The sequence below is a fragment of the Aptenodytes patagonicus genome, chromosome 29 (genome assembly GCF_965638725.1).
Source record: "Aptenodytes patagonicus chromosome 29, bAptPat1.pri.cur, whole genome shotgun sequence".
In the NCBI taxonomy this organism is placed as follows: Eukaryota; Metazoa; Chordata; class Aves; order Sphenisciformes; family Spheniscidae; genus Aptenodytes; species Aptenodytes patagonicus.
This window is the reverse complement of record NC_134977.1, coordinates 1919392-1929000: the sequence shown is the minus strand read 5'-3', so window position 1 is coordinate 1929000 and position 9609 is coordinate 1919392. Positions and strand designations below refer to the sequence as shown.

The 9609-nt window shown below is 69.6% G+C and overlaps 1 protein-coding gene across 1 annotated transcript; it reads right to left on the bottom strand.

The window, feature by feature from the left end:
- Positions 1-258: 258 nt before the first annotated feature.
- On the bottom strand, positions 259-8783 carry PSMC4 (proteasome 26S subunit, ATPase 4). The gene is made up of 11 exons (XM_076360694.1): positions 8696-8783; positions 7377-7475; positions 7082-7268; positions 5493-5639; positions 4227-4336; positions 4045-4138; positions 3249-3415; positions 2113-2190; positions 1686-1854; positions 637-692; positions 259-279 (listed from the first exon to the last, which is right to left on the bottom strand). Exons 1-11 carry the CDS (start codon positions 8732-8734, stop codon positions 259-261), a joined length of 1167 nt encoding a protein of 388 aa, XP_076216809.1. The 5' UTR covers positions 8735-8783.
- Between the last annotated feature and the right edge of the window lie 826 nt (positions 8784-9609).

Sequence of the window (9609 nt, the reverse complement as noted above, 5' to 3'; positions counted from 1 at the left end):
ACCTGTGTCACCCGTGCCACCTCCTTGTCACCCTGCTGTGGTGGGACACAGCACCTGTCACCTGTGCCACCTCCTTGTCACCCTGCTGTGGTGGGACATAGCACCCGTGTCATCTCGCTATGAAGGACACTGCACCTCTGACACCCGTGTCACCTTCTTGTCACCTTCTTGTCACCCTGCCGCGGTGGGACACGTCACCATGGAGGGACACAGCGCCTGTGTCGCCTCCTTGTCACCCCACCATGGAAGCACATGGCACTATGTCACCTTCTCGTCACCCTGCCGTGGTGGGACATGTCACCATGGTGGGACACAGCACCTGTGTCACCTCGTCACCCTGCCTGTAGGCACGTGGCACACGTATCACCTCCCTGTCACTCTACCATGAGGGACATAGCACCTGTGTCACCTCCTTGTCACCCTGCCGTGGAGGGACATGGCACCTGTGTCACCTCCTTGTCACCCCGCCACGGAGGGACATGGCACATGTGTCACCCACCTCCCTTGTCACCCTGCCATGGCGGGACATGTCACCATGGACGGACACAGCACCCTGCCACCTTCCTGTCACCCTGCCATGGAGGGACATGGCACCTGAGTCCCCTGTGTCCCCCCCCCCGTCCCCATGTCACCCACCTCCTGGCAGATGGAGTTGATGTCGGCCCCCGAGATCTTGTCCGGCCGCGCCACGTCTGGGTGGGGGTGAAGGAAACGTCCCCGTCCCCGATGTCCCCTCCCCGGTCCCTGATGTCCCCAGGCTACCCCCAGCCCACTTTGGGCTCCCCTCCCTCCAGGTGGCCTTGCTGTCGGCCAGCACCCCTGGGTCCCCCCCCCCCCCCCCCCCCGGGGTCCCCGATGTCCCTATGCACCCTCCCATTAAGGTCCCTGATGTCCCCTGGGGTCCTCGACGTCCCTTTGGGGCCACTGACGTCCCCCCTTCTTCGTGGGGTCCCCAGTGTCCCCTTGGGGGTCACTAATGTCCCCTGGAGTCCCCTCCTGCCCTTAGTAGGTCCTGATGTCCCTTGGGGTCCCCCCCCCCGTCCTTCTGAGGTCCCCGATATCCCCTGGGGTCTCTGATGCCCCTGTGGGGTCCCCGTTGTCCCCTGCGGTCCACGATGTCCCCAGTGTCCCCACGGGGTCCCCGAGCCCGGCATCTCCCTGTGGTCCCCGACGTCCCCGCGGGGTCCCCGAGCCCGACATCTCCCTGTGGTCCCCGATGTCCCCGCGGGGTCCCCGAGCCCGACATCCCCTGTGGTCCCCGACGTCCCCACGGGGTCCCCGAGCCCGACATCTGCCTGTGGTCCCCGACGTCCCCACGGGGTCCCCGAGCCCGGCATCTCCCTGTGGTCCCCGATGTCCCCACGGGGTCCCCGAGCCCGGCATCTGCCTATGGTTCCCGCTGTCCCCACGGGGTCCCCAAGCCCGACATCTCCCTATGGTTCCCGCTGTCCCCACGGGGTCCCCGAGCCCGACATCTCCCTGTGGTCCCCGATGTCCCCACGGGGTCCCCGAGCCCGACATCTCCCTATGGTTCCCGCTGTCCCCACGGGCTCTCCACCTCCTCAGGCCACCCCAGGGTGGTGGCTGGCTCCTACCTTGGTGGGGTCCCCCAACGTCCCCGTGTGTCCCCGTCCCCCCCCCCCCCCCCCGGCCCCTTGCGGTGTCCCCAACGTGTCCCCAGATACAGTCCTCGAGGTCCACCTCCTCGGAGAGGTTCATCTTGCCGGTGATGGTGGAGAAGATGAGACGTTTCTGGCGTCGGTCGGGCAAAGGGAACTCGATTTTCCGGTCCCAGGCGGCCGGACGCAGCAGCGCCGGGTCCAGGGTGTCCGCCCGGTTCGTCGCCATGATCACCTTGAGGGGGGAGACGGGGGGGACATGGGTGTCACTGTCACTGCGTGCACCCTGGGACCCCATAGCACCCGTGGGACACCCCCAGCACCCGTGGGACCCTCAGGTGGAACAGCACCCGGAGCGGCGCGTCCCCACTGTTTGTCATTGGGTCACCTTGGGGGGGGGGGGTGGGGGGGGGACAGATGCTGAGGACCCCCCTGGGACCCCCATAGCACCCGTGAGACCCCGCCCCGCCCCCAGCATCCCTGGGACCCTCACCTTGACATTGACGTTCTGGTCGAAGCCGTCCATCTGGTTGAGGAGCTCCAGGAGGATGCGCTGAACCTCCCGGTCAGCTGCGGTGGGGGGGGAGACGTGGTGGGTGGGGGACTGAGACCCAAGGGACCCCCCCCCCCCCCCGCCCCAGCACCCACCACCCTCCCACGGCCCCTCCTGACCTGGCCCCATAGATAGGGGGCCTGATGCGCCCTGGGTCCCACCACCCCAAGGACCAGGGGACACCAAGGGGTCCCCAAACCCCACCATGGGGTCCTCTAGAGGGTTCCTGACCCCCCCCTCCCAGCTCCAAGGACCTGGGGACACCAGGACATCCCTGACCCCCACCCCTGGAGCCACCCCCAGGACCAGGAGGTCCCTGACCTCCACCATGGGGTTCTCCAGAGGGTTCCTGACCTCCACCCCAGCCCCAAGGACCAGGGTGGCCCTGATCCCCACTATGGGGTTCTCCAGAGGGTTTCTGACCCCCCCACCCCAAGCCCCAAGGACCAGGGGACACCAAGGGGTCCCCAAACCCCACCAAGGGGTCCTCAAACCCCACCACGGGGTCCTCCAGGGGCTCCCTGACCCCCACCCAAGCCCCAAGGACCCGGAGACACCAATATCAGGACGTCCCTGACCCCCACCCTGGAGCCACCCCAAGGACCAGGGGACACCAAGGGGTCCCCAAATCCAACCATGGGGTCCTCTAGAGGGTTCCTGACACCCCCCCCCCCCCTCCCAGCTCCAAGGACCTGGGGACACCAGGACATCCCTGACCCCCACCCCTGGAGCCACCCCCAGGACCAGGAGGTCCCTGACCTCCACCATGGGGTTCTCCAGAGGGTCCTGACCCCCCCACCCCAAGCCCCAAGGACCAGGGGACACCAAGGGGTCCCCAAACCCCACCAAGGGGTCCTCCAGGGGCTCCCTGACCCCCACCCAAGCCCCAAGGACCTGGAGATACCAACATCAGGACGTCCCTGACCCCACCCTGGAGCCACCCCAAGGACCAAGGGACACCAAGGGGGCCCGGAACCCACCACGGAATTCTCCAGAGGGTTCCCTGACCCCCACCCAAGCCCCAAGGACCACCAAGGGGTCCCCGAACCCACCACAGGGTCCCCACGTCCCCTCACCCCGGTCTGGGCGTCGAAGCGCTTGGTGGCGATGGCGTCGATCTCATCGATGAAGATGATGGCGGGGGCGTTCTCCTTGGCCAGGCGGAAGACATCGCGCACCATGCGGGGACCCTCCCCCAGGTACTTCTGCACGAACTCCGAGCCCACCACCCGGATGAAGGCGGCTGGGGGCACCCGCAGGGGCTGGGACCTTCCGTCTGGGTGGGGGTGCCCCTGGGAGCACCCCCAGACCTCCCCTGGCCACCAGCACCCCAAGGAACCCACCAGCACCCCGCTAGCACCCTGGGGTTCCCCGAGAACCCCAAGGAGCCCATCAGCACCCTGGGGTGCCACTGCCACCCCAAGAACCCACCCCGCAACCCAAGGACTGCACCAGCACCCTGGGGTAACCTCAACACCCCCAAGGACCGCACCAGCGCCCCTGGGGTGCCACCACCACTCTGGGGTGCCCCCAGAACCTTACCAGCACCCCATGAACTCCATGACCTTCCCAAGGGCACCCCACCACCCCAAGGACCCCACCAGCACCCCATGGATCCTACCAGCACCCTGGCGTGCCCCCACAGCACCCCAAAGACCCCACCACTACTCAAGGATACCACCACCACCAACGGTTACCCCACCACCCCGAGGTTCCCACCACCACCCTGGGGCACCCCAACACCAACCCAAGGACCCCAACCAACCCAAGGACCCCCATCGCCACCCAGTGGTTACCCCAGCACCCCGAGGTCACCACCACCCCCCCCAAGGACCCCACCACGGGTGCCCCCAGCACCCCGGGGTGTCCCACCTGTGGTGTGGTGGGCCACGGCCTTGGCCAACATGGTCTTGCCGCAGCCGGGGGGTCCGTACATGAGGACGCCCCGCGGGGGGTCAATGCCGATCTGGGTGGGGACACAACACCCGGGGGTGACGTCACGGGTCACCAAAGGTCCCGCGTGCCCCCCACCCTGCGGCGTCGCGTGGCCTCACCTGCTTGTAGAGCTCGAAGTGGGTGAGGGGCAGCTCCACGGCCTCCCGCACCTCCTGCTTCTGGATGTCCATGCCCCCGATGTCGGCGTACATCACGTCCGGCTTCTGGTCTGAAATGGGGACAGGCCATCAGCGGGGCACCTGCCGGGGCCACCACGGTGGCCGGGGTCCTTGGAGGGCGCTGCGTGGCAACCTTGGCCACCAGAGAAGAGCCCCAACCAGACCAGGTCACCTGCCCAGGTGATGGTCGGGGTAGCTCCAAGGATGGAGACCCACCACCCCCTCCAGGCTTCCATCCTTAAGTGGCAACCAGGACAAGAGCTTCCTGTTCCAACCTCCTCCCCGAAACACCTTCAGCCACAGTTGGTCACTTCAGACCTTCTCCACCTGATGGCTGGGTGGCTTCAAGGATGGAGACCCACCACCCATCTAGGTCTTGGTCACGGCTCCATCCTCTTGGGACAACAAGGACAGGAGACTCCTAGCGCAACCTCCTCCCCAAAACACCTTGGGCCGGAGTAGGTCACTTGGGACCTTGTCCAGATGACGGCTGGGTAGCTCCAAGGATGGAAGTCCACCACCCTTGGTCATGGTTCCAAGCCCTCGGGACAGCAGGTCCCTGGCCCAACGTCTCCCTCAAAAGTTCTCCGAGGGGGGTGGGGCGCTCAGGACCTTGCCCGGCTGAGGGTTGGATGTCTCCCAAAGACGGAGACCCACCACCCATCTAGGCCTCAGCCCCGGCTCCGTCCACCTGTGACGGCAGAGACGAAAGGTCCTTGGTCCAACCTCCTCCGCAAAACATCTCCGACCAGAGCAGATCACTTGGGGCAGCAGGGACAGGAGGTCCCTGGTCCAACCTCCATCTTTCCAACCACAGCAAATCACATCTCCAACGACGGAGACCCACCACCCTCCCGAGACAGCGGGGACAAGAAGTTCCCGGTCCAACCTCCTCCGACCAGAGCGGGGTGCTCAGGATCTAACCCAGGTGAGGGATGGCTACGTCCGAGGATGGAGACCCACCACCCCTCCGGGTGGACCTGGACCACGTCCAGTTGCTCTCCACCATTTGGGTCCAGCTCTGGAGGTTCCTCTAAAGGCCTCCGGCCTGCAGCACCGTGGCATCTCCCCAGCCCTGGCGGAACCCATGAACCTGCTGAGAACGCCCTTGGTCCCACCGCCCACAAGCGCTGGCCGGCGCTCTACACCCCGAAGCGCTGGCTCCCTGGGACACACGGTGGTGGCCCCGGGCAAGTGGTGGCCCACCTGACGTGAGCATCATGATGCTGCTGTCGGCCTCGGGTGGGAGGACGTCCACCAGCGCGTTGCTGTGCTTGTGCAGGGCCACCGAGGCATTGGGCTTCAGCAGCTCCCGGTCGATGGTGCTCAGGATCCGCACGTAGTAGTTGGAGCCTGCAGGAGAACAAGGACAGGGCGTCCCCCACCCGTCACCCCCACCAGGGTTGTCCCCGAGCCCACCACGTGCCCGTGATACCTGTCCCCTCGTGGCCATCCCCAACCTTCCACCCCCAGCCCCACGTCCCCACCACACCTGTCCCCCCCACGGCCACCTCCGACCCTCTGCGTCCATCCCCGTGTCCCCAGCGCTCCTGTCCCCTCGTGGCCATCCCCAACCTTCCACCCCCAGCCCCACGTCCCCGCCACACCTAACCGCCCCACGGCCACCCCCGACCCTCCGCGCCCACCCCCACGTCCCCGCCACACCTAACTGCCCCACGGCCACCTCCGACCTTCTGCGTCCATCCCCGTGTCCCCAGCGCTCCTGTCCCCTCGTGGCCATCCCCAACCTTCCACCCCCAGCCCCACGTCCCCGCCACACCTAACCGCCCCACGGCCACCCCCGACCCTCCGCGCCCAGCCCCACGGCCACCCCTGACCCTCTGCGCCCAGCCCCACGTCCCCGCCACACCTAACCGCCCCACGGCCACCTCCGACCCTCTGCGTCCATCCCCGTGTCCCCAGCGCTCCTGTCCCCTCGTGGCCATCCCCAACCTTCCACCCCCAGCCCCACGTCCCCACCACACCTAACCACCCCACGGCCACCCCTGACCCTCCGCGCCCAGCCCCACGGCCACCCCTGACCCTCTGCGCCCAGCCCCACGTCCCCGCCACACCTAACCGCCCCACGGCCACCCCCGACCCTCCGCGCCCAGCCCCACGGCCACCCCTGACCCTCTGCGCCCAGCCCCACGTCCCCGCCACACCTAACCGCCCCACGGCCACCCCCGACCCTCCGCGCCCAGCCCCACGGCCACCCCCGACCCTCCGCGCCCAGCCCCACGTCCCCGCCACACCTAACCGCCCCACGGCCACCTCCGACCCTCTGCGTCCATCCCCGTGTCTCCAGCGCTCCTGTCCCCTCGTGGCCATCCCCAACCTTCCACCCCCAGCCCCACGTCCCCGCCACACCTAACCGCCCCACGGCCACCTCCGACCCTCTGCGCCCAGCCCCACGTCCCCGCCACACCTAACCGCCCCACGGCCACCTCCGACCCTCTGCGTCCATCCCCGTGTCCCCAGCGCTCCTGTCCCCTCGTGGCCATCCCCAACCTTCCACCCCCAGCCCCACGTCCCCACCACACCTAACCGCCCCACGGCCACCTCCGACCCTCTGCGCCCAGCCCCACGTCCCCGCCACACCTAACCGCCCCACGGCCACCTCCGACCTTCTGCGTCCATCCCCGTGTCCCCAGCGCTCCTGTCCCCTCGTGGCCATCCCCAACCTTCCACCCCCAGCCCCACGTCCCCGCCACACCTAACCGCCCCACGGCCACCCCCGACCCTCCGCGCCCAGCCCCACGGCCCCGCCAGCCCCGCCCAGCCCCCCTCCCCACCAGTGGTGGAGCCCACGATGGCGGTGTTCTGGTCGACGGCCTCCAGGAACTGCCCGATGACCAAGGGGATGCTCTGGATCCGCTTCACCTCCTCCTGGGCGTGGAGGAACTCCTTCTTCAGGTTCTTCTGCTCGTCCTTGATGTACTCCTCCTGCACCTCCAGGAACTCCAGCTCCTGCTGCAGCTTCTACTGGGGCAGCTGAAGGTCAGGGTGGGGTGTCCCGCTTAGCCCCACCCCCCCCACCCGCACCCCCTCCCTCCTGCCCGCACCCACCCCCCCCCACCCGCACCCCACCTTGTAGCGGCTGTAGAGGTCCTCCAGGTCCTCGGGTTCCGGCACCAGGAAGGAGAGACCGGTGGGCGGGCGGGGGGCGGCCAGCGCCGGCAGCTCATCCTGGGGGGGGGGGGGCACCCAGAAATTGGGGGGGGGGGGGCGACGACACCCAGGGGTGGTGGTGGGGAAACCCAGAGATTGGGGGGGGGGGGGGCGGCACCTGGAGGGGGGCACCCAGAGATTGGGGGGGGTGTCACCCATGGGGGGGGGCACCCAGAGATTGGAGGGGGGTGTCACCCATGGGGGGGGGGGCACCCAGAGATTGGGGGGGGGGGGGGCGGCACCTGGAGGGGGGCACCCAGAGATTGGGGGGGGTGTCACCCATGGGGGGGGGCACCCAGAGATTGGAGGGGGGTGTCACCCATGGGGGGGGGGGCACCCAGAGATTGGGGGGGGGTCACCCATGGGGGGGGGGCACCCAAAGATTGGGGGGGGTGTCACCCATGGGGGGGGCACCCAGAGATTGGGGGGGGTGTGTCACCCATGGGGGGGGGGGGCACCCAAAGATTGGGGGGGGGTGTCACCCATGGGGGGGGGGGGCACCCAGAGATTGGGGGGGGTGTCACCCATGGGGGGGGCACCTAAAGATTGGGGGGGGTGTCACCCATGGGGGGGCACCCAGAGATTAGGGGGGGTGTCACCCATGGGGGGGGCACCTAAAGATTGGGGGGGGTGTCACCCATGGGGGGGGGGGCACCCAAAGATTGGGGGGGGTGTCACCCATGGGGGGGGAGCACCCAGAGATTGGGGGGGGTGTCACCCATGGGGGGGGGGGGCACCCAGAGATTGGGGGGGGTGTCACCCATGGGGGGGGCACCCAAAGATTGGGGGGGGTGTCACCCATGGGGGGGGCACCCAAAGATTGGGGGGGGTGTCACCCATGGGTGGGTGGGGGGCACACAGTGATGGGGGGCACCCAGGGGTGGGGGAGCACCCGGAGATTGGGGGGGGGGGGGGGGGGGGGGAGATCGGTGGGGGGTGACGACCTGGGTAAGGGGGGGGGGCACCCAGAGAATGGGGGGGGGTGTCACCCATGGCGGGGGGACACACACAGAGATGGGGGGGGGGGGGGGCACCCGGGGTGGGGGTGTCACCCCGGAACGGGGGGGGGGAACCCAGCGATGACGGGGGACCCGGGGGGGGGGAAGCACCCGGAAGTGGGGGGGGGGGGGCACCCAGCGATGGGGAGGGGGCACCCGTGGCCGCGGGGGTCCCCGGGGGTCCCCCCACATGAGCAGCAGCCCCCCCCCCCCCCCCCGGGTGCGTGGGCCCCCCCAAACCTGCGCCTTCTCCCCCAGCAGCCCCAGCTCCTCCATCATGACGGCGCGCGGCGGCCGCGCAGGCTGACGGGAACGGGGGGGAGGAGCCGCGCGGGGCGGGAAACCCCGCCCACACCGCGTGGCGCGGGGCACGACGGGAGCCGCTGTCGTCCCGCCTCCGGCCGCGGGGCGTCACGGGAGTTGCGGCGCGGCCCCGGCCCCTGCGGGCCCGAGCTGGGAAACCCCGCGGACACCAGCCCCGGCTCCCCGCTGCCCGGCGGGGCCCGCCCACTGCCCGCCCACTGCCCGCCGATTGCCCGCCCACTGCCCGCCGATTGCCCGCCCACTGCCCGGCGGTGCCCGCCCACTGCCCGCCGATTGCCCGCCCACTGCCCGGCGGTGCCCGCCCACTGCCCGCCCACTGCCCGCCCACTGCCCGGCGGTGCTGTACCGCTGCCCTCCCGGGGCCCGCCCACTGCCCGCCCACTGCCCGCCGATTGCCCGCCCACTGCCCGCCGATTGCCCGCCCACTGCCCGCCCCGTGCCCGCCCACTGCCCGCCCGGTGCCCGCCCACTGCCCGCCGGTGCCCGCCCACTGCCCGCCGATTGCCCGCCCACTGCCCGCCCGGGGCCCGCCCACTGCCCGGCGGTGCCCGCCCACTGCCCGCCCGGGGCCCGCCCACTGCCCGGCGGTGCTGTACCGCTGCCCGCCCGGGGCCCGCCCGGGGCGCCCGCTCCTGCCCCAGTGCTCCCAGTACCACTCCCTGGCTCCCCCCAGAGCTCTCCAAGTCGGTGCTTCCGAACCCCGAAGCTCCCCAAACCGCTGCTTCTGAGCCCCAAAGCTCCCCACATGGCTGTTTCTGAGCCCAAAATCTTCCTAAATGGGTGTTTCTGAGCCCAAAAGCTCCCCACATGGGTGTTTCTGAGCCCCAAAG

What these genes read in the sequence shown, in the direction of transcription:
- PSMC4 (XM_076360694.1), bottom strand. Translation starts at nt 8,734, where the DNA reads ATGATGGAGGAGCTGGGGCTGCTGGGGGAGAAGGCGCAG. An exon ending in CGTGGCCCACCACACCACAG is followed by an intron (nt 3,416 to 4,044) that starts GTGGGACACCCC and finishes GGGTGCCCCCAG; the next exon opens with CCGCCTTCATCCGGGTGGTG. An exon ending in GGAGGTGGACCTCGAGGACT is followed by an intron (nt 693 to 1,685) that starts GTATCTGGGGAC and finishes ACCCCCACCCAG; the next exon opens with ACGTGGCGCGGCCGGACAAG.